General features: G+C 39.6%; 1 protein-coding gene across 3 annotated transcripts in view; it reads left to right on the forward strand.

The window, feature by feature from the left end:
- Positions 1–627: 627 nt before the first annotated feature.
- The window catches only part of ldb1b (LIM-domain binding 1b), a 36,389-nt gene continuing 12,457 nt past the window's right edge, over positions 628–24,559 (forward strand). Inside the window, exon 1 of one of the 3 annotated variants that reach the window (XM_017725664.2) lies at positions 628–1,118. In XM_017725664.2, the coding sequence (XP_017581153.1) occupies positions 1,091–1,118 (28 nt within the window). In that variant the 5' untranslated portion in view covers positions 628–1,090. Of the gene's footprint in view, positions 1,119–14,919; positions 15,077–20,473; positions 20,767–24,559 lie in introns of those variants that run through there. The other 2 variants (XM_017725665.2, XM_017725666.2) reach the window with 2 other exon arrangements.

The raw sequence follows: 24,559 nt of genomic DNA on the forward strand, positions 1-24,559 counted from the left end.
AACAGAATGAGAGAGAGAGAGAGAGAGAGAGAGAGAGAGAGAGAGAGAGAGAAATGGGACAAAAGAGAGGTGTGGGGACTAACAAATGGAGCGAGGGCAGGCGGACAGCCAGGAGTGCGAAAGACAGAGTGAGAGAGCGAGGAAAAGAGAGAGCGAGAGAGAGGGAGAAAATGAGCAGAAAGATGTCAGATGACCGCACACTGGCTCCCCTCCCTCGCCCGTTTGCAGTGGACGCTTGTCGGCAGTAACAAGCCACTCAGACAGGCCCCCCCGCCCCTCGCTCTGCCTGCCACCAGACTCCCACTGACACAGCTCATCTGGAAACGGCACAGCAGAGCCGAGCGGGAAAATAAGCCTGTACATCTTTAAAAGGGAAAAGAGAGAGAGAGCCACATCACATGGTTGTTATTCTCTGAAATCTGCTGCTCAGGTCACTTTGACAGCCCCTCTCTTTCTCCCTCCCTCCTTTTTTCCCCTCCCTCGCTCTTTCTCTCATACTCTCTCTCTGCCTCACACACATAATCTCTCTCTTTCTTTCTCTCTATTTCTCTCTCTTCTCTCTCTCTCTCTCTCTCTCTCTCTCTCTCTCTCTCTCTCTCTCACTCTCCTCGTACCTGCATTGCTATCAGCACACTAATAAGTGAGAGTGTACAGTCAAGGCAGCAGCAGGACTGCAACTCTCTCTCTCTCTCTCTCTCTCTCTCTCTCTCTCACTCTCTCTCTCTCTCTTCGATCTCTCGCTCTCTCACTCTCTTTCTGTGCTCTCGTTCCTTTGTGCTCTCGTTCTTTTTTTAACCTTTCCCTCCCTCCGTCCCTCTCACGTTCTCACACACTCTCGCCCTCCCTCTCTCTCTCTCTCTCTCTCTCTCTCTCTCTCCCTCCTCGGTGTGCATACGTGCGTGTGTGGACCTTTTGGAAAACAGACGCCCATGTGAGCAGCAGCGGAGCCAGGCAGGCAGGCAGGCAGGCAGGCACCAGCTGAAGCAGGAGCTGAAAGGAAAAAGAGAGGAGGAGAAAAGGAGAGACGAAGTGAGGGAATCGTACCACCATTCGCTCGGAGCAGCGGCGGCAGGGACAGGCATGTGAGAAGATGTCCGTGGGAGGCTGCGCGTGTCCGGGTAAGCAAGCGCCCCCTGAGCCGTCGCCGTGACTACCGCCAGGCGCCGAGAGAGAGCAGGAGCGGGTTGTCAAGTGTGTCTCCGTGGCGAGAGGAGAGAGGAGGCGGCCCTGGGCCTTTTTTGTTGCAATGACATATGGGAAAGCACAGAAGGTACAAACATGTTGGGGAAACATGGCTGCCCCCTGTTGTACTCTCTGGAGCTGTGGGTGCGCGCTTTGGACTTTTTTTTTGCTTTTTCTTTTGCTTTCCATTAACTGCTTTCTTGGGCTTTGGGGGAAGAGTGGAAAAAAGAAAGAGTTTGGTGGTGGTTTTCATTTCCCACCAGCGCTCACAGCTGGTTTGCATTGGGGACAGTCATGGCTCGGGTTGCCTTGTTGTGGCTCCTGTTGTTGTTGATCGTTTCATGGCCTTAATTCTGAACAGGCTGAGGAGGATTTTTTGTTGTGTTGCTTTTTTTCATCTAGGTTGCCAGTTTTATGCCTGGAAGCAGATGTGCAAATCCTCTAGGTAGAGGATTTCTGGTAGGCAGAGGTGGGGAATCAATAGAGTGGCGTTTGCTGAAGTGCTTTGGTACAAGGCCAAAGGTCATAATATTCATAATAAGTTAAGTGGCAGCCTTTGCTGTCATGGCACATGGAAGCTCCTTTGCCTCTTGGATACCTATGCTAAAACTAATCAGTGCATTGGTAAGAGACCAGATAGTCATAGCAGTCTTATAACTTACAAATTATGTGGCGATTCTTGCTGTCATGGCCCATTGCATTTAGGAGACATATGTTTGTAATAGTACTCTTTATAACTGTGTAAATACGTGGTCTTGTAAGCATTTATCTTTTGAATGTCTGTGCGTCTGCACGTCTAGGTTTAACTAATCCGATTTGGAGTTCATATGCCCACATGCTGCCGTAAGATGTATTATTTTGGTATTAAGTGTCTGCACACATCAACAAGTGTCTGTTTCAGCTTCACAGTGGAACCCTCAACGCAAGCTTTGGGTTTTGGTTCTGTGTTTTGGAGCATATTCAGGTCCTTGAATGATATGAATAGGATCAGTCTGTGACACTGGTTTCTAACAGTTCAATGCTGAATCATAATTCCCATTATTGATATTATTAACTCTTATTTGTTAGTTATAAAATTGTCATTGTCAACCAGAGGAAGCTTGGTTCTCCTGTGAGTCTTGGTTCCACTCAGTGGTTCTTCCTCATGCTTTTAAACAGTTTTTCCTTTTGAGTGTTGGTTCCTCTTAGTGGTTCTCCCTTTGAGCGTTGGTTCTTCTCAGTGGTTCTCTTTTTGAGTGTTGTTTCCTCTGTGTGGTTCTCTATTTGAGTGTTGGTTCTCTCAGTGTTTATGTTTTTGAGTGCTGTTTCCTCTCTGTGGTTCTCTGTTTGAGTGTTGGTTCTCTCAGTGTTTCTTCCTCATGGTTCTAGTGAGTTTCTCTTTTTGAGGCTCGGTTCCTCGTAGTGGTTCGTCCTCATGCTGTTAGGGACTTTTCCTTTTGAACCTTGGTTTCTCTCAGTGTTTCTTTCTCTGTAAGCATTTAGGGAGTTTTTCCTGCCTCTGTCTCCTGCAGCAGTGCTCATTAGATGCTTGGCCCTGCATTTCTGGAAAACTGTTTTTTAAACATTGAACAAAAACATTTACATTGAAAAAAAACCTTTTGAATTGAATTAAACATCTGATGTGTTTAGTGACTCTAGTGACTTTAAGACATTTGTCTAAAATGTTTATTTTTAAAACTGTTCATGATGGAGAGCTACATCCAGGATGTTCTAAGGCAAAATAGTCTCTAATAAAAAAGCTTGTTTTTTAGACTCACCACATCACTGTTACGCAGAAAACTCAGACTTGTGTTGGTTTAACTGGTAGTTTTGGAAAGTAAATAAAATCACTATTTTGTGCTGTGGAAATTGTGGCCCTCGGTTCCTGTCACCACCATTGTCAGGAAATCTGTAAGTATGTTTCTCCACAATGAACCATTTCATATCAAACCACTCTGAATGACTTTATTTAAATCTAAAGCATTGAATAAGGTTATTTTAAAACATTGGTAGAATTCCCATTCAAAAACATTAAAATGATCAGCTTGTACTTTATTGTTAAAAGGTCCTGGGGGTGAAGTGTTCACACCCTCAGAATGCTCAGATACAGCATGAGAAATAACGCTGCAGGTGGTCCAGATAGATAAATGTTTTGGAGGGAACTTGTGAACACACACTGTGCCTCCAGCAGGGGGCGATGCCACAAATATGCCCCATGCGCTCCCTCTCTCTCTCTCTCTCTCTCTCTCTCTCTCTCTCTCTCTCTCTCTCTCTGCTGGGTTGATGTAATTTCACAGTCGTGTGCGACTGATATCTTCGCTCTGTCGCTCAGACTCATTGCGCAAAGTGACAGTCGCCCTGGCGACGGCCCATCAAATCTGAGCTCCACCACTCTCTCATCCTTTACTGAGAGAGAGAGAGAGAGAGAGAGAGATGGAGAGAGAAAGGGAAAGAGAGAGAGAAATAGGCAGAAAGGAGAAGAGACAAAGGAGCAAAGAGGGGGAGAGGGAGAAACAGAAGGAAAGGCGGGGAGAAACAGATCAATCCTGAAATAGCACTCACTCATGCTGTGTGATGTGGTGTTAGCTATGTAATTCGTCCTGTTGGGTGGTAGAGGCTTTAAGTAGTTTGAGCATGATGGCCTACTGTTAGATGCTCATCTGAAGTACTAAAGCTTAGTAGTTTTTAGGGAAATATTGCAATGGTATTGTTCAATACTCAAGGTTTTAGTATCAGCATCAGAAAAGAAAATGTTTTATTGTGACATCTCTGCTAATATCACCTGTTCTTCTAAGCTATTGCTTTATTGCTTTTAGGTGTGTCATGATTACTTGATTAAAACAGATCACAACAAAAAACAAAACAAAACAAAAATCAGTTGAAATTTACGTTTTTGATGAATCAGGGGCCGTATTGCAGAAACCTTCTATCTTAAGTCCTTGGTTGAGATTTGCTTCTGAAAATTTACAGAAGCAAATTTTCTTATCTTACAGAATCTTATCTCAAGTTAGGAATTCCTAAACCATTAAATTGAGGTCAATAATCAGTTATGTCTGTTGCCAAGAAACAGAAGCAATAAATACATGCAATAAAAATAATTTTAAAAAGTTCTAAAAATGTGACCAAACTAAAGTTTGATAAAGTGAAAAACCCCTCGTGATTTAATGGGTCACCACCTCAATTTCAGTTTCCAAGTCACCATGCATTCAACTCTCCCATTATTCACCATTATTGCTGCAGTATTTTATTTGGCAAGTTTTAATCAATGTTAATGCACATACAAGTAATGGGAGGGAATGAGAGCGAATGTGTCTGTAGGATGCTTTCAATCACAGAGTTACAAAAAAAATCACTCACAAGTGAAAATGGCATTTTGCAATATGAATAAATGTAATGCTATTATGCTAGTTTTAGTGAACTTGTTATACCGCCTACCTCAGTTGCCTAAAAATGAGAACATTCTGTTTTAATTTGATTGGCTACCAGTAGAAACAGACTTTAGAAGAACAGAAGTTAGTATTGGGGTTATCTTAAAGTTGGGAAGATATTTATGAAATTTTGGTGAGTTAATTTTATGTTCATTATTATTGTATTTTCTGGAGTTAGAATAAGATAATGAAGTTAGGAACTGTTATTCTGCAATAGGTAAATTTGGTAAATAGCTAAATTCAACTGAAGTTGTCATGGTGACTAAACAGATTTCAAAGTTAGGATGTGTCTGTAAAATGGCCCCAGGGCATCTGCAGGTCATGATAAAGCAGCGTTCAGTAGTCTGTAGTTTCTCCACAAGGGGGAACTAGCACTCAAATCACTTTTGTGTACGTCACTGAGGCTACATTCACATTACAAGCCTCACTGCTCAATTCTAAGAGATTGCAATTAGAAAATTACCTCTAAACAGCTCTTAGCTGTTCATTGACAGAGCAAGACAAATGCAAAAAGGGTCAGATGCATTGTTTTTGCCCTTTTAACTGGCACTAGCATAAGACTAGGTGCTGCTGCTTCATAAATGCTGAATGATTGACGCATACATGGTAAAATAAAAACATTTAAATTCCAATCTGAGTGTTCTCATTAAAGTCGCATAACCATGAATCGGTGTCTGATCTAGGACCACATATGAAAGTGCTTTGGATTTGAAAAAAATCAGATTTGTGTGTCCACACAGCTCCGAAAACATCAGATCTGGGACATGTTAATGCAAAAAATCAGATTTGTGGCACTTTAGCCTGGTGATGTGAACATAGCCTGAAAGGGAGGAAGCCCACACCAGCAGGATCTCACTAATGCATATATGTTTTCAGTAATATCCAAATTTATTGTATATTAAATAAAATTAAATGTTTGCTGTTGTAAATGTTTTACTTATGTTTTATTACTCGACTACTAATATGATCAATGTTGACAGCCCTAATCACGTTATAGCTTTTGAACACCGGCATCAGAGAGGATAAACAGCGCCTTGCCTATAATTGTGCCACCACACAAGCATTTGTGTTTGACTCCCGTTATTGTAGAGTTCACCCAGGCGATGCCATCACCGGCTCCCAGAGCCGCGGTCAATCAAGCGGACCCATGACATTTGCGCCCCGAATCCAGAACTGATAACATTATGTGCTCTCAGTCATCTCCACAGCCTGAGAGTTTTGTCATAGTGCTCATTTTTCTCTATTTCAGCAGAGGGCCTAAAGGACATTACAAAAAGAATAAATCCCTCAAATCCATTCTGTGTTGTTTTTCACTTTGTTTTATGACACTGTCCCAGCAGGTTTACAAGATGGCCTCCTTGTCCCTCTTTTTTTTTCCTCCCCTCCTCATAAAGCGGAGGTCTCTGTGAGCACGCCTGCTTGTTCTCAAGAGCATCTGCTCACTCGCTCTGTTGCAATATCATATCAATAAAGTTTTATGAACCATTAAATAGGTTCATATGATTCATTTGTTCAGTGCCTGTGTGCGATGAACCTGACGAGTGTTTGTATCATTTGGAGCAAGATGTCTTTTTGACTGTCAGTCAAATAGGAGCTTTAATTTCACTCATACTGCCTACAAGTGGCAGTAAATTTGCATCTTTATAAGTGTAAACAATGAAGCCATCTTATTAATGCATTTTGGAAAGGTGAACGACTTTCTGGACTGTTTTGCATCCTTGTGGTTTCGGAGTGGGCATTGTGTGGGTGGGTGTGAGAAGTGCAGAGCATACAGCGAGTGTGGCTGGTTAATGGCCTGTGGCTGCATCCCAATTATGTGATTGGTGGTTGTACGGGAGTATATGAGTGTCTATTGGTTGCATTTGTCGTATTCGGTCTGAGAATGGGCTTTGTTCATGGCCTGTGGTGAGACAGAAAAGTGTCAATTTAGCAAAATGAGTGAGGGAGTTAGTATTAATAGTATTAAGCAAGAAAGGGAGAGAGAGAGAGAGGGAGAGAGAGTAGCACATTCTATGTAACCCCGGTGTGTTTACATTCCTCTGTGGTGTTGAGAGTTTAGAACTGCCTCCTTGTGTGGTCTTGGGTTCTACATTAGTCTGTAAGAGGTGGGCAATTTGACAAATGTGAAATACTGCAATATCACAGTAGGCAATATATAAAGTGTGATATTTACACTGCAAAAAATTCTATCTTGGCAAGTGAAATCTTAAATTTTGTCTAAATATCAAATTTTCTAATATTGTAAGCATATTTTGTCTTACTTTTAGATGTTTTACTCATTTATAGGCATGTTACCTAGTCTTCTGTAGGTAAATCATTTTACAAAAAAAAATTATGCTTGAAACAACTTAAATTATCTGCAAATAAAACAAGAGACTAAATGCAGTATCATTTTTGCATTGTGGTGTAGGCTGTCAGCAGTTGATATAGACACAGTGTACCAACCAACCAGCAAAAAACAACCAAAAAGCTATAAATATTTATTTTTCTTTATTTTTTACACAGGGCCAATTACCTCTTGGACTAGGCCAGGGGTCAGCAACATGTTGCTCCAGAGCAGAATTAGATTTTTAGGTAAAAATGAAGTGATCCTCCATTACAGTGAAATAAAGCTGTTGATCGTTCTAACACAGTCTTAACACTAGATGGTTTTAAACGCTGACGGTAATGTAGCCTATATCTGCTAATTCACCCTTTAACCCTGAAGATTGGCTGACAAACTGTTGGTCACATAGCAACGCAGACGATCTTGTCTTGCTAGTAGCTAATGAAAACTATAAAGTCACAAAAGACAATTTCTCATTTGAATTTTCTCATTCCACCTTAAAACGTTGGCGAATGAGAAGCTGACGTCAGCCTCATAAAAACTTTAATGTTTAGATACTTTTTCCAAGAAACTTGTAAATGGTGCGAGAAAAGCAGCTATAGCTAAGCTATAGCAGAGCAAAGTAAGACTATTTATTTGTTCATATTATATTTTAGCCTTTACAGCCAAGATGTTGAAATGGACATAAAAAGTTGTGGCTCCCAAGGTGGTTTGATTCTTGTGAATGCTCACAAATGCTCACAGCCATGAAGTTGATCCAGTGATTACAATATAAATAATAATGATTAACAGTTTGTCTTTTTTGTTTGTCGTCTTTCACTATGTGGTCAGATTGGCGGATTAGCTGTTTTGCTTCCAAGCTGTTGTTAGTAGCTCCCAACTGAGATGGCAGCAGCTCAAGTTATGCACCGCAGCTCTCTGAAGGTGTTATTAACAAACACCAAATAAACAAACATTACTCACCGCTGCCCTCTAAGGGTGATATAGGAACGAACAGAAAGTAGGAGTTTTATTGTTTTATAAAACCCATCATGTTTCATTATACATATTTTATCACAGACTCTGGTTCTGCAGTACAAACATATCATTTTCAAAGCTAACAACTGTGGGAAATGATTGCAGTTACCTTAAATGATTGCAATCAGCTCAAATAATTGTGATCAACCAATTATGTAATATTCGTGACAAGTCTATCTTGGACTTGGATTCTTTTTAATGAAACATGCAGTTGTTCAGTGCGGTACAAATACTATTTTGGAATATGTTTGGAAAAAAACTTGATACTAACTTGCTTGAGAATAATGGCATAATGTTATATTGCCCATCTTTATGTCTGTAACCATATGTTCAGTCATATACAAAAGTTAGAACACCCCTGGTCAAATTAGATGGTTCAAAGATTTTGTAAGTGAAAATAAGTTAACGCATCCTCTACAGCATGGGTCGGCAACAGGCAGCTCTGGAGCCACATGAGGCTTGTTTACTGCCGTGTTGCAGCTCCACAGTAGAATTAAATTCTTTAGGTAAAAATAAAGTAATCCTGCTTTGCTATTGAAATAAAATTGTGCTCATTCTAACACAGTCTTAACAATAATTGGTCCTAGGAAAGATTTAATAGAAAAATTGACCGTTTTAAGACGAATGGACTTATTTGCATTTATAATTACTCCAGCTGGTTTCCTGTTATGTTTACTCTGCAACAAGAAACTGTTAAAGACTAAGAAGTTGTGAAGCTGAAGGTAAGTTTCTCATTCGCCAGTTTTTTGTTCGAATTTTCCCATTCCACCTTAAGTGGTGACGCAGTTGCATTCGGACACCTCAGGTATCATTTAAGGTGGAACGGGAAAATTGAAGCTGGTGAACGACAAGCTAACTTAAGCATGTAAAAAGTCAAATGTTGAGAGACATTTTACAAGAATCTTATATTTTTTAGCCTATGCTAGTAGCGTGTATTGAGACATATTTACAGCCATGATGGTAAAATGAACATAAAATGTTGTGGCTCCCAAGGTGGTTTGATTATCATTGAAAGGACAAAATGGCTCTTCTTAACATTTGGGTTGCGACACCTGGTTTACAGGGAACAAACTCAAATTTGGCGTTTATCTGCTGTTTGTAGTGCACAAATGATTTCTATTTATTTGCTAAAAGTATATATATTGGAGAATATGAAATGTGCCATAATATTTGCCAGGCCAAATTTTGTATTTTCATTTTGCCAATGTCTTAAATTGAGCAAATAAACCGTAATTGTGCATTAAAATGTGCAGAAGTGTTTTTTTTGTATCAATGTTGTGTTATTTAATTTATTTTCACCTCAACAATAAACAAAACATGCCATTTGTCCAGGGGTGTCTTGACTTTTGGATACGACTGTATGTATGAGTGCATGCTGTTGGATCTACTGTATGTCTTGACATGCTTCGGAGTGAAAACAGGTTTTATTTTAACAGAGCTGTTAATGTCGGCCCTTTGCTGTCACCTTCAGCGTCCACAGGTCACGAGCTCCTCCCCACCTTTCTCTTTCTTCCCCTTTATCTCTGACCCCTCCTCTCTTTCTCTTTCTTTTCTTACCATCCTTCTCCCTCCCACCCCTCCCCGCCACCCCTCCTGTGGCATTGTGAGCAGAGGTTGGTGCGCTTTCTCATGTGGGTAGTCACATGGCGTGCGCTTGATTAGAGAAAAATCACTCAAAGCGCAGCGGCAGTGCTAAAATGGCAACCCAGCGCAGTTACACAAGACACAGGCTGGAGAGAGAGGGACACACGAAAGAGAACAAGGAGGACGGCATGAGGGTGTTTGTGTCACAGAGAGAGAGCGAGAAGAGAGGGAGGGAGGGAGTGCGAGAGAGTGAGAGAGGAGCTCACTTAGCATGTGTGTGTTTGGCTGGCAGACTGATCTGTCATTGGCCAGGCTGTCTCCACACATCAGACCTGTCTCCCAGCAGCCACAGATCTGGAACAAAATGGCTTCCTGTGCCAAGAACACAGCAGCATCAGGGCAATGTCACTTACCCATCAGCCCCCAGGCAGCGCGACTGCAGAGAGAGAGAGAGAGAGAGAGAGAGAGAGAGAGAGAGAGGGAGAGAGAGAGAGATGGATGTTAACACATTCTAAATCACAGCCATAGAGCCATGTCACTGCACGTGTGTTAAGATGTTACAGAATGGCTGAGATTTGACAGACACTAGTATTTGTTTACAGCTTGATTCTGAGTATTTGGACAGTGAAATACAGTTGGCTATTTTTATTGCACATTCTCAAAGTTTGCATTGTATTTTACATGAAATACATTATGAATTTGTGACTCAAGTATAGAAGCTGTTATTTTTGAGTGATTTTTTCTCCTGACTCAGTAAAACTACTTTGTTCAGTTTTAACAAAATTATATAGTGCAGCTTTTAACAGCCTCAGTTAAAAAAAGTTGCTAACTTTAAAGCAAATTTTTTAGTTTTTAAACAAAGAAACATTAGATCGGTATCGGACGATATTCTTGGGTTGAATATCGGAATATGAGAAAAACGTGATATTGTGCCACCTCTAGGTTCAATCGTATTAGACAAGGGCTATCATTTATTATGCTTAGCACCTCAGTTTCAGCTGAGAATAAGTATTGGAACAAATAAGTGTGAAGCAAATAAAGCAATTGTAATTTAATAGTATTTAGTTGTTCACGCCTTACATCCAGTAACATCTAGTCAATTGAGATTTTCCTTTAAGATACTTTACAGCCAGCCTCTTTCAGTTGCTGCTATCTTGAGGCCTGAAGTGAAATACATGCTCAGTCAGGTTTAAATAAGGAGACTGATCTTCACTTTGTCTTTCTGACAACTCAGTTTAAGTGTGCAGAATAGTTGTATGCTCACAGTCCACTTTATTGGAAACACTTCCCATATGCTTCCATTCTCTGGCCACTTTATGAGTTCCATGTACCTTGTGGGCCCACGGTCTAGGTGTACAAACTGTACTGTAGCCAGTCTGTTGTCATGTATATGTTTGTTAGCTGGCCTCTATTTCTTTCATCATTGGTCAGTGGTAGTGTGTGTGTGTGTGTGTGTGTGTGTGTGTGTGTGTGTGTGTGTGTGTGTGTGGTGTTTCTACGAGTGCATGAGTCACAGCGATGCTGGAGTTTCCATCATGAGTCTTCAGAAAGTTTAGTGATGTAACTGTCTGTTTTTACTGGCTGATGAAAAAGCAGTTTTTTGTTCAATAATAGCAGATAAATTTGTGGTACCTGAAAAACCTATAATGGAGACATTTTTGCTGGAAAAATGTATTTACTAATACATTTGATATCATTCTAACAAGAAATACAAAAAATCAGCATGGTAGAGAGGCATAGCTGGACAGAGAATGAGACAAGAACATTTTTGAAAGGAAATGGAAAGTGTTCCAACAGTTCTTATTGGAAGAGAAATGTGATCTCTCCTGTAACAGTTTGCACAGAAAGTTGATGGAAACAGCTAATGTTGAGACTGGTCCCCACAAATATCCAGCCAAGAGCAGCTCTGTGTCAAAAGCTGACCACTGATGAAAGGCTAATACAAATTCTGCATCAACTATCAACAGATGGGCTGCAGTCTCGTCCTGGACATCAGCAAATTGGAGCTAAAAGGGAGCTGTTTCCAGTAAAGTGGCCAGTGAACACCACTGATTTGTACCAGCTTCTGGTCATTACACTCCATTACACTACTTCATGCTCCACAAATGAGGCAAGCTGCTTAGACTCATTTACAGCTATTCTTTTTCTCCACACCTCTCTCATACCATCACTGTAATAAAGCTTTATTTCAACCTCATCTTGGTACTTTTTTGTACTTGACCTTCTTGGTGCTGTTGAGCATCTTGCAGTTTTAACCTCTGTAGTCCTCCTCTTACAGCGTTCTGTGAATGGTGACCTTTGATACTCTCAGTGCTGCTGTCTGCAGATTATTTGGGATTTCTTCTGAGGTTTTTCTTCAGAGTTCCAATGATTTTTCGGTGATCAGTTGCTGTGGTCTTTGTATAGCCTGGCCCGGTACAAAGTGCTTGCGCTTTCTTATTCCATGCTGTTGATTTTGTGATGCCCAGTTGCTCTGCAGTGGTTCTGAGTGGCCATAGTTTGCTTTCTGATCTACATCTTGTCATCTAAGCTTCAAAATGATTTAATTTTCCATCACAGTCCATATTGTTCAGATTGTTTACACTTTTTAATTTAAAACATCACTCAGAAGTATCCATTGCCCATGTGGTCCAATATTGAACTTAGTGTACTAAAAACACAAATGAAAATGCTGTTGACAATGCTTTAAAATGATGTATGATGTATAGAAATGTAAATAAAAAAAACATTAGATATAAAATAAAAGCGGACAATATGCTATTTAGCCAGTTTACTTTGTATTTTTTAAAGTGTTGTAATTGTTAAATACTGACACATTTTCAAGGTTTGCACACATGTAATACTTTACAAATGCCTGATATATTCATAGTATTAACAGCTGTGAATCTCTCACCACAAGATGGCGCCTGTTTGACAGCATCTAAGCCTAGTTTCCTCCAGTCTTGTAGTCCACCAGAAATGAACAGTTTCATGTTTGTTTCATGTCGTTTTTTCAGTTCTGGGCACACCTAATTTAACTCTAGAATTATGTGATCATAAGCAAAATGATGTAACTTCAGAGAAACACATGAAACTATGCAGAACAGGTGGGGCCTAAAGTATTGAAGCTGGAAAACACTGCTGTACTACATTTAGCCCATCTATTCTGATCTCACATCACAATGACTGGTGTGATCCTTGAGGATGTCATCTGAGACCAGCTCCATCCTTCTGTAGCCTCGCCAGCTTGGCAGAGCCAAAGCCGAACGCTGTGATCAGCACTTCAAAACAGCATTGATCTGAGGCTTAACGCTACAGAAATACAGCGGCCCCTGTGGGAGTCCTGTCAATCATTCAGATAACACTCCCCCCCTCTTTGTGTCAATGAGGCGTAATGCATGATGACTGGTATTTCTATAAGCTATAATTCATTTGTATTTCCTAAACTTTTATTTTTGCAATAGTATAACAGTTACCATCATATACATACTGGAAACCACACGTTTTAAATGGGGCTTTGGAGGATGGGATTCTCAAGTCAACTGTTATCTGAAATGCTGTTACATCTAGATGATTTCATAGAATTAAATCTGTTGCTGCCCAGACACACGGGAGATGTTTTGAAGCAACATTAATTGACAGTCTGTAGCAAGGGTATGGGGGGGTTACATTGTAGAAGTTTTTGCTGCGTTGTTTTTAATGGGAGAGATGTTTTGCGCACTGTTTATGTGTACTGGGATGCACAGTCAAGGACATATAAAATGTTTTTCTGTGCTGACATAAGGAGAACCCTCGGGACTTTCAGAGGTCTGTTTGTATTTTTTAGTTCTTTATATACAAAATAATCATGCTTGTATTCAGTTATGAGTACTTTCCGTATTTCATTGTTAAGTTTTCATTGGAAACTTGGAAAAGTTGAATTCTTGAACTGCTCAACTGAAAAATGTTGAATTGGGGTTTTCTTGTCCAAGTTATCTAGGTAGGTACATCCAAGCGAACTCAAGAGCCAAAAGGCCTACTGAGGCAGATTTTCCACCAGCGTAATTAGGAAGTGACAGAGGCATCAAGGAATCACGCTTTGATTTACAGTGGATGTGACCCGTTTTGTGAGGTGAGGTAAAATTGCAGTCCAGGCCATGTGGAAGTTCTAGATACATCACTGACTGTGAATAGAAGTGGCAGCCCGACTAGTGTGTTTCAGTCAGTTGTAAAAAATGTAAAACAGTGGTGGCAGCTCCATGACAGGCGTCTTTACTGAAAAAGTCACTGTAAAACTGCTGCATAGAAGGTAAAATATATGCTAATGTCTGTTCCAAGCATTGAATAAGGCACTGAATGTTTTTTGAATGCTTCAGATTCACACGTTTTGATGACGTTTAATAAGCCAAAAAGTGTTCATGTACATTGCTATTAGCTTAGCGCTAACACACTGTTAAAATCCCATAGGGGCGCTATCAGAATTTGCCATTAAAGTATAGGTCAAAAGTAACAAACAAAAGCCAAAAGCACAACATAAACAAAAAGCAGCAGTTTTGCTGGCAGCGCCACACTTGCTAGTTAATAGTAGATCACTTTGTAAAAGAGCAACTGACAGAGCTTTCTGAATGTACACATCGATGTGATAGACGGCTAGCACAGCTGATTGATAGTTAAAAGGCTATAGTTACTTAGCAACAGTGAGATGATCAGTGTGAACACTTAAGAGAAAAAAACGCCTCACATTTTTCCATCTTGAGAAAAACCACAATGTCACCTCCCACCAATTTTTAAGTCGATTTTAATTTCTTATTTTCTTAAGTTCTACATTCATCATATTATATTCTCATACCAAACGTAGTTGATTGACAAAGACATGTTTTCAGCATGGAACTGCTTCAGGCTGGATCGGCGAACATATGTAAATAATGAATTCAAAACGGCCCATTTGTTTACATATATGAACAATACACTTTGAAACTCTAACAGTATACATATACATACTAGGTTCATGAATTCAGGTTTTCGTGATATGGGCTCTTCAAAAGGAATATTGTATACTGCAATATACAGTAAGGTAAGAATACAGCACTGCAAACCAATTTAAACTTATTTGGTTTGACAACATTTTGTAGGTTACTTCTAAACAGGTTTAATTGTACCCTATTTTTGCTTGCTTCCATACTCTGGGCCTATAGTGCAGTTAATTTAGAACATGTCCAGACTGACACTGAGTAAGAACCTGAAAGGTTAGCTGGGTAGGGGGGCACTTGTGGGGCAGTATGGACTGTTATCAGGCCTGTGGCAGATGTGTGCCTCAAGACTTCCTGTTGACTAGTTAACAGAAGGTGGGTAAGAGAGTCCTCAACCCCCTCCATCACTTCGCTACAGCCCTTCTCTCTGCAGGCTGGGCATTAGAGATATAAAAGAGAGCGAGAATGTATGAGTGAGTGAGGGAGAAAAACAGAGGAAAAGAGAGAGAAACAGTTAGACCCAAAGTTAAGAGCATGTGGTAGGCACCCCGTCCCTTATAGTGTGCAGGGTTGGAATTGGAAGTAGGGAACGGTGGGACTTTTCAACATGACTGACCACCTGGAAACAGCCGGTAAGAAAAGAGCACATTTGCTCTCCTAATATGATTAAAGTGATAGTTTGATAGACACCAAATTTACCCAGGTTGCACGTTTGGTGTGCGAAAAACACTTCTGGTACTGTATGACATACTGGAATCTGTAACAATGGTACAAAAACATTTTGTCACCTATAAGATGAAAAGGGAGTAAGTTTGCGGAAGAACGAGAGAGAAAGCGAGAGTGCCTTGTCACTTGAAGTGTACGGATTTGTAGTGTGCGTCAGTAGGGAACAGTGGGACTTTTCATCATGACTGACCAACTGGAAACAGCCAGTAAGAAAAGAGCCCTTCCGCTCTCCTCATGTGGCATTTCTCTTCTGTCTCCTTGATGACTTCTGGCTTTAGAGTCTGAAAAAGGCTCGGTGGCAGGCCTGCTGTGCGCACTTCTGCTGCGTCTCATTCTTTCAAACGTTTTAATGAAGTTCTGAAGCCATCCAGTATGCATGCTTTGGCTAGCATGCTGTGCTGGAATTGCCATTGCTCAGTCTGCCCAGCTGGGGTCATACTGCAAAGTGCTGACTTTAGATCAGCTGCCCTCTCATTCGCTCTGCTGACTATAGGGGTGTAAATTTATGACCTCACTGTGATTCAATCATAATTATGACTGAACCATTATTTTCTTTAGTAAATGAGTCAGTGAATCATAAAATCTTCACCACTGTTCAGTTATATTTGGTATGATTTTGAGCTATATTTAAAAAAAAAAAAACAGTGATAAGTTTGGTTGAAAATGTATTTTATTCCAGATTTCTTTCACATTTTATTTTGCACAAAATGTGAATGCTTATTTTTATTATTATTATTATTATTATCAATACTAACATATTACAAAATAAATGCAAAAGAGGCAACATGATGCAGTGCTGCATTTTTACATCCTTATCAACAAGAATTTGCCAGCAACAACTGATCCCAGGCCTGCTTTAATAAGCATCCCTAAGCATGTGTTTCAGACTGCCAAGGCATTGTGAGAAGGGCCTTTGCCTCTGTCACACTGTGACAGCTGAAAGCCAAAGCAATGGTCAGAGTTTGACCCCCCCATGAGGGGATTAACCCCAGAGAACCGTTTTACTAGCTGATCACAGCCCTTCTAGCAGTAAGGACACCACTGAAAGCTTCTATAGTGTCGTGGGTGGGTTAGAAGCTTAAACACAGCACACTGCAGATTCTGCACCAATACATACAGAAAATGCTGCTGAGTGTCAACCATGAGTACAGGCATGATGCTGATAGGCTACGTGCATGTGGAGGGAGCACATGGCTTAGTGTTAGGTTGGCAGTATTATCAGTTTGGACTGACAGCCAGAGGGAGACATGAGCCTTCTACACTGAGACGTAGCTACTAGTAATCATTCAAAATTTCTGCATAGTTTAATTGGTGAGATGTAAATAAAGTCTGTCAGAGTATTTCGATGTGAAATAACACATTGGGGAGAAACTTTACAGCTGTTAATAGTGGTGATAAGAGCCACTATGATGCTAAAATAGCCATTCTTTGAAAACAGATTTTTTTTTTCATGTTTTATGCCAAAACCATTGTAAAACAATCTCTCATGCATCAGGCAACATATTTATAAATCTTCATGAACTTTCTGTGAGGGATAACCTTTAGAGCCATTAAGGCTTGCAGACATCTGGTTCCTGTCGCCACCACTGTAAACAATTCCTGCTCTGGTAATTCTGGTGAGTTTCTCTAGGACAGAGCATTTCACCTCAAGCCAAAAATGACTTTTAAAATGAATTATTAATTATGCCAAAATCGCCCTTAATGACAGGCTCATGGGTCCCGACTTCCATTAATTAATAATAATCAGCATTCAAAGTAGTTACTAGATAATGTATTCTAACTAAATGTCATATCTTCTGATACTGCAAGGTATATGGTCAATAATAAGGATGGCTGTTACAGTTTTTAGCAATGTAGGATGTGTTTGTCCATTTTTATAGTTAAAAGAATGTCATATGGTGTCAGAAACACCATTAGAATGCATTGATTTACTTTTCACATTGCTAATTGGTGAGTATAAACAGAGATAGAAAAAGTAATGAAAACTCCTACTTAATCAATTGTTAGTAAAATAGACTCATGTAGGAGTAAATAAGTTCAATAAAACTCATTGAGTAATGTTAACTCCGTTGAATGGCTTGTCTTCAATCACAATTTGCTAATATTCCTCAGTTAGCTATGTCTGTAGAAATGACCTGTAAAACCAAAACTCTGAAAGTTTGTCATGAGACTGATTACAGTCAGTAGTGCACATTATTCATATCTTTCTATGTAATGTCTGAGCCACATGCTTTTGCTAGGCTGTCCGTTAGCTTAGGTAGAATACAGCTTAGCTAACAAGCACTAGCAGTAGAACATTTAAGAAGCAGCTTTAGGTTTCATATAAGTTGTACTTGCTATTCTGAAGCAAAAACGTAAAAATTAAATGGTACAAAAAAAACAACAGTACCTATTTAGCTAAGATTAGTTAGCCAGCGGTTGGGATAGGCTCCAGCACCCCCCCGCGACCCTGATGGAGAAGCGGCTTGGAAAATGGATGGATGGATGGATAGTTAGCCAGCGGTGCTAACTTTTCTACATGCTATCTAAGGATAGAAGTTCTGTTGCAAAATAGCTTGAGATCACACAGACATATGCTCAGAAAATGGGTCTGGTACACCCTTCATGTACAATGGTACCAATTTCTCTGTTCAGTTTCTGAACACATAAAGCACTGGACAGGCATCATTTTGGAGCTCCACACTGCTTTGCTTTGATTGGCTTTCTTGAATCTCTTCATTTTTTAACCATGGTTTCTTCTTGCAGTATACTCAAATGAGAGTAAAAGTACTGTGATTTAATTATACCCTAAAAATACTTTAAATTACTTTAATGAAAGCATTTGTTACTTTCTACCTTGGCATGAGCATCCAGTATTTGCTAGCTATATTAGCCTCTTCCCAGTTCAAAACTAAAGAAGGAGAATTCAGACACCAAACATGTCTTAGCAGATTGAATATACTGGGGGTAAAGAGATAATTGTGTAAACGTGATTTGGCGCTAATCTACTTTAATAAATGAATAAGTTGAAGGACTTAATAACACACAGCCTAGTTACTCAAGCCAGTGCAAAGAACCAATCACAAAATGAAGACTCAGATTCTGAAGCTCTAATTATGTTATTCATGCTGTCATTGTAAACAGTGCAGTCAGTTGTCTGGAGCCCTTAAAGGCCTGGGGGCAAGGTTTCTTTGTGTCCCCACAGCATGAAGAGGCTGTGTCAAAACTAGTGGAGTCACTACAAGTCAATGATTTATCACTGTACCCCCTTCTATCTGTAAACCTGATTTCTAAGGTCCCTTTACAATCAGACAGTCTTTCTAGTCTTGTAATATAAAAATGGTAAAAAAAAAAACCAAACAAACAAACATGTTGACACTGAGAAATCTTATTGTGTGTGTTTTTTTTTTTTTTTTAATATATATGCCCGTTAAGAATTTGATGCCAGGAACATATTTCAAAAAAGTTGGGACATGTTTACTACTGCATTGCACACCTCTTCTTTCACCAACACTCTATAACCGTTTGGGACCTGAGGAGACCAAGTGCAGTAGTTTTTAAAGTAATATATTTTCCTTTTGCCTAATATAGGATTTTAGCTGCTCAGCAGTTTGGGGTTCAACTTGCCTCAGTCCATCTTCAATGAGCTCAGGCCCAGAGAAGGCAGTGGCATTTCTGGATCCTGTTTATATATGGTTTTTTATTTACATGGAGATTTAACTTGCATTTGTGGATGCAGAACCCCTCTTTATCTTTACAAAGACTCAGCCTCATTTTATACATTAATTTATAAATCATCAGGTGCTTTTTTAGCATTACACAACTTTACCAGATTTGGTTGCATCTTTTACATATATTTTCAATTTGATGCCAGCAAGATATTTCAAACTTTAAATTCATGTACTTCTAAAAAAACTTGTTTTTGTATTATTTTAATAAAATGTAGGGTTCAAATGGTTGGCACATCATTGCATTCTGTTTTATTTACATTTTGTCCCAACTTTTTTTGGAAACTGGGTTGTACTCAAATTGTAGGTATTGGGAAGCTCTCAGGTGTGTAGCTTACTGTTGACTTATTTAAAGCTGAGAAATTACTTGGTTCCATCTCAGTGGAAATGAGCTGCTGGCACAGTGGGAGAGATGTTGGCTAGAATGTTTATTTTACCATTACTGATGGAGGCATCTCCAGTACGTTTGGTTTTTGAACATGTAGCATTGGACCAGGATCCACACTGTACGTCATGAAACCACATTTATTGATTTCGATTCTTGACATTAAGTGGCTTGCTATCGACTTGAGTCCGGAATTGATCATTTAAAACTCCCAGTTGCTTTGTCTTTTATCAGACACATGGCAGCCATCGAGCATAAAGCTATGAAGTGGGCTAATGCAGTGGGGCTGTTTGGGTGTGTAATTGAATTATTGATTTGTTTAGACATGTTGATGACCATAATCTCTTTGGGATATGCATAGGGTTACATTTAAACAGCAACACGAACAACACTTGAAGAATAGAATTATATGTCTTTGCGATTTTTTTAAATTAATGCCATTATTAATAGAACCTGACTACATTTGCAAATCGCTTGTCCTCATCAGAGTTTAGTGAACTGGTTTATTCCTCTCATTGTTGCTTTTCTTAGATCATTTCTATTTTTAAGTGTATTTGGTTTTAAGTAGTGGTGCTTATAAAGCAGCAGGGTTGTCTTACTTCTAAAATATTTTTATTTTGGGAAACAAATTTTGTAAAGTCGCCAGCACAGTAAAGCAATGGTACTGTTTAGAGCCATGAGTTCCACATAGACCCATGTCATGCTTAAATGCTTCTTTGCATGATAAAATGGTTCTTCAGATTGGTGGAGAATGTGTTTTTTATGGTTCTATAAAGCACCAAAAAGGGTTCTTCTACTTTGCTTGATATCGGAAGAATAGCAGGACTTCTTTTAGTGCTATATAGAACCCTTTTCAAAAAGCAATTTTCAATACATCCCCCATCAATCTGAAGAACCATTTAAGCATGAACTGGTTCTATATAGAGCTCATGGTTCTAGATAGAACCTCTGCTTTTACTAAAGAACCCTTGAGAAACCATCCTTTTTAAGTGTGTAGAGGAGACGGACAAATCTGCTCAGCAAACAACCTTACAGCAGGGGGGAGGGTGATGAAGGGCGGTGGACTGTGCGTCTCTCTCTCTCTCTCTCTCTCTCTCTCTCTCTCTCTCTCTCTCTCTCTCTCTCTCTCTCTCTGGTTTCATTCTGGGAGAAAAGAGGAGGTGAGAGGCTGGTGGGGGAGAGAAAGAGGAGGAGGTGGTGGAGGAGGAGGGCCTACAGCTTATTGTTCATGCCTGCCCTGGAACAAAGGGCTTAAACCGGGGTCCATTCGTAAGACCACAGCCTGCACAGCCTGGCTTGTTGGAAATGGGACAAGGCGTCGTGTTGAAATCACGCTAGCCGACAGGGTTTTTATCCCGAAATACTTATTTCCAATGTATTTTCCACTGTTGGAGTGAATTCTGTCCTGTGGGACGGTTCGTTTTGCTCCGTCGTAACTCTACAGCGGAGCTACGGAACTCCGTTTGGCTCCGTAAACACTCGTTTCCGAAAATACTTCTTGCAGGTAAAATGTTGTTTTTCATCCTACCTCTTTTATTTATCGCATATGTTGATATTATATACCCAGACTGCGTTGGTTTATGCTCTGCTTTGCTATTACGAAATTCGTCGTTTTTTGCATTTATTGTGTCCGTTTCGTGCTAGTAGCTAACCTGATAGCTAGCTTGCTAACTAGCAGACAGGGGAGCAGTAACGTTACGAACAGTTCTTGATCCAAGAATGTCATTTTATTCAAAGCAAACCAGTTTTTAATAAAGGTTATATATGCTATTATATGCCAAGCCTTTCTCTTATTTTACTCCTGCTGATTGAAAAGTGCAGTAGCTCGCTAAGTAGCGCTAGCGAAACGGAGCTAGCTGGCTAGCTAGCTCACTGTTTATTAGCCTTCTTGACTATCAGTAGAGGCTGTCTTGTGACCAGTTGTAAAAATTTCACACCTCACATGAAACTTTTCTTGTTTGTTGTGAAAACGCGTTTATTTGACCTTCATTTAAAGTGTTATAGGTTCGAGAATGTTTATCTTTTTTCAGTTAGTCACATTGAGACATTTCACTTTCTTTTTTGGAAAATGTTGATAACTTCTATGATAATATAAAGTAATGGAAATATAGTGTAAATCACAGTTTCAACGAAAAGCTTTTTGGACGGTGCTGAAACTTTGCCCCCAAACGTTAGTTTTGCAGATATGTTATTGATTTGCTTATACTGACGTTTATATGCTGAAGCCCTTTAACTTAAGTGTTAACGTGTGTGGCCTTGCTGTAGGGTCAGAGATTTCCACATCTGCACAGCACTCACTTATTGTTTTCACATTTAATGAAGCAGTTAGTGTATTGTTTCCAGTATGGGACAGCCTAGGCTGTCTCCCCATCCCAGTAATGGATCATGTTAGGGAAGACAAATGTCCTTTGCAGGAGCTTTTGCGGCTACTCTAGTGGATTTTTGCTTCCTCTCGGTCTTGTCAGCACAACTTGTAATGAGGCATATTTTGAGCTGAATTAGATTATTGCCACATTTGAGCCTTTAGTGGGATGTATTGTGTGTGTGCGTGCAAGCCGTGTGTGTTTGTCAGAGGGGTGGGTGTTGTTTTGAAGAAAGCAATTTACTGCACAGGAAGTTAGTGTTTGTTGCTTGATTTGATTTAGACAGACAGTCATTAACCACCAACCGAGCGATCTCTGTTAATGGTATGCTCTTAAGATCTAATGGACTGTTGCTTATTTATTTATTTGCTTATCTCTCTTAATGGCCATACTGTAGTCATTTCTAACCCACCCTGCAAGAAACATCACTTCTTAATTAGATGCTCTGATTCAGAGGAAGGTTTCATTTGGACAAGCTGTGAGATTTGAACGTAAAGTATGCAAAAAAATAAGTTTACATTCACAAAAGTAACCAGTCCTGCGAAATCTGGCAAGGCTAAATTGATTGATATGTACTCCATATGAATGTGTGCTCCTGTGTTAACTTGAGGACTTTAAAGCTAGCAAAATGCACTGTGCAGCAGGGTGCCACTGGACAGGACAGCTCTGTGGCCAATGTCAACCTCCCTTAATTTTTAATGTCTTAAAGCCAGAGCTAAATGTTTCATGAAGACTGTAAACTGATGCAGGATGTGTTTCCCTGTGTGTGCACGTGCATGTAACTGATATTTTTCAAACAGATCTGTGTTTTAGACTTTACACTTGTAAGATACACATACAGATATCTGTGATGGTCACGTAAGACTGTCACGATTAATCAGTTAAGCTTGATTTAGTTTTGAGTTAGATTTGAGGTGAGTTAGATTTGAGTTAGCAGTTTGCGTAGAAATGATGCATGTTTCAGTCCCTTAAAATTCCAGGCTTATTACATACTAACACATACTATTCAGTAACTACAGGGACTTCACTGCAAACTGGTTGACCTATTCTTAGGTTATAGAAATGTGTAATAAAACACTAGGCCCATCAGCAGACCCTGCCCATTTAAGGTGTTAAATTATGTGTTTTTGTAGGGATGCACAATGATATTATAATTGCATTTATGTCAACAAATATTTGATTTAAAAAATTCACCACTGGACAGGTGTTTCAGTTTGACCAGTGTTTCAAACCAATATTTGATAATGTATTTATGCTGTAAGAGCAGAACTGCACCAAAATGTCTACTTTTTATTAATTTTATTGCATTTCTAACCCTTCATGAATGTGTTAAATTTCTCTATATTGTTAATCGATATTTTAGAATCGTTTATGTATTGGCATCATCAGATATACACATGAAAAGGTCGGGATATATGCATTGGTCTACAATTCTTATAAAAGTACAGTGTTTTTTGATGTGTATGTGCATTTCTTGCTATAGTTTTACATTTTAAAAGGCTTATCAGCTTGTCTTTTTCCAGTATTTTATCTTTTGAAATCTCTAAAATGTTGACAAGGCATTACCTTGGAAATATACATGCCTTCTTATTATTTGTTTAGGTTAATGTCCATTTTTAAAACTCTGATTACTGGATTAATTATCAAAATGGTCGCTTGTCACAAAATTGGTACCCAGTTACTTCTGTAATGGACAGTGACGGTGCTGTTTTCGTGCAGGTATAACAAGAACAGTCTTTGATGACATTGTGACTTCTTTACTTCTTCATACGCTCAGACATTTAGCTGACATTTGCTGCATTGGTTGAACACCTGTGTAGTAGCAGCAGGTGTGTATGGGAGTTATCGTAAGAGGTGGGTGTGATACAGAGGTCCATTTAATGGAGAGCACAGGGAGATGGACAAAAGCTTCAGTGTGACTGGGGGTGGACACCTTTCTGATGGAGCACTGTGGAGTGAGCAGCCTTTGATTCATTAACCCTCTGTCCCCTCCTATCTACTATATAGGGTTAATGAAGAGCATCTGTGAGGTGAAAAAAGCTAGATGACTGTTTATCACATCCTTATAATGACAGAATGCAAGCTCATTCGGTTAAATACATAGGAGGTGGTTGGTTTATTGGTAGTTGTGTGTCGCGTGTTAACAATGGTTTGCCCAAAGCCTTAATGTGCTAAAAAAAACACATGGTTGGAGGCAGCATTGGTTGAATTTTATCAGAATTAATCTTGTAAATTTTGCACTTAACAGTTGGTTAATACAGTGCGTGCTTATGCCTGTTGCATTGCGATCACAACGGCACTACACATGTAAAGCATTTTCACACGAATAATTGCTTTTGTCTTGTGTGTTTTGCAAGGCCTGACTAATATGTTGGTTGGCCGATATATTGGGTGCTATTAACTATGTGCTGTTTTACTGGTACACTTTATAGCGGATCAAATCCCGACTGTAGAGCAGGACCTTACAGTTGTGCCGTTGGGGAACCCAATATGAGGTCCCCTTGTCGAAATAAATTGTAGTAATATAGACTGAACTGTTAAATCTGAATACGAAACGCCACCATGGTTAGAATGACGAACAAACAATGCATCCAAATCTTTTATTATGAAGAGCACTGATGAAAAATAAGCTGCCAAAAGACTTCGTGTAGCACTGGGGGTGGAGCTACCCATATTTATATTCTAAGATTTCCTTTTCTAAGACTTTATTTTCTGCTTCAAACACTTCCTGCAGTTGAGTGGTAAGTGATGGCAGATTGGGTCAGTCATCCTATCAAGTAGTAAAGCACTGTGTATTTAAAACTATTGTTTTCACTACTGTAGTGCAAAGTTAAAATGTAAGTATAAATCTGTCGGTCAATGTTGTCATTTTCATTCCCTTAAAATCAGTGTCTGCTGCAAGAGACACTTTACTGGTTGGGGACTAGTTTTTTT

This window comes from Pygocentrus nattereri, chromosome 15 (genome assembly GCF_015220715.1).
Source record: "Pygocentrus nattereri isolate fPygNat1 chromosome 15, fPygNat1.pri, whole genome shotgun sequence".
NCBI lineage: Eukaryota > Metazoa > Chordata > Actinopteri > Characiformes > Serrasalmidae > Pygocentrus > Pygocentrus nattereri.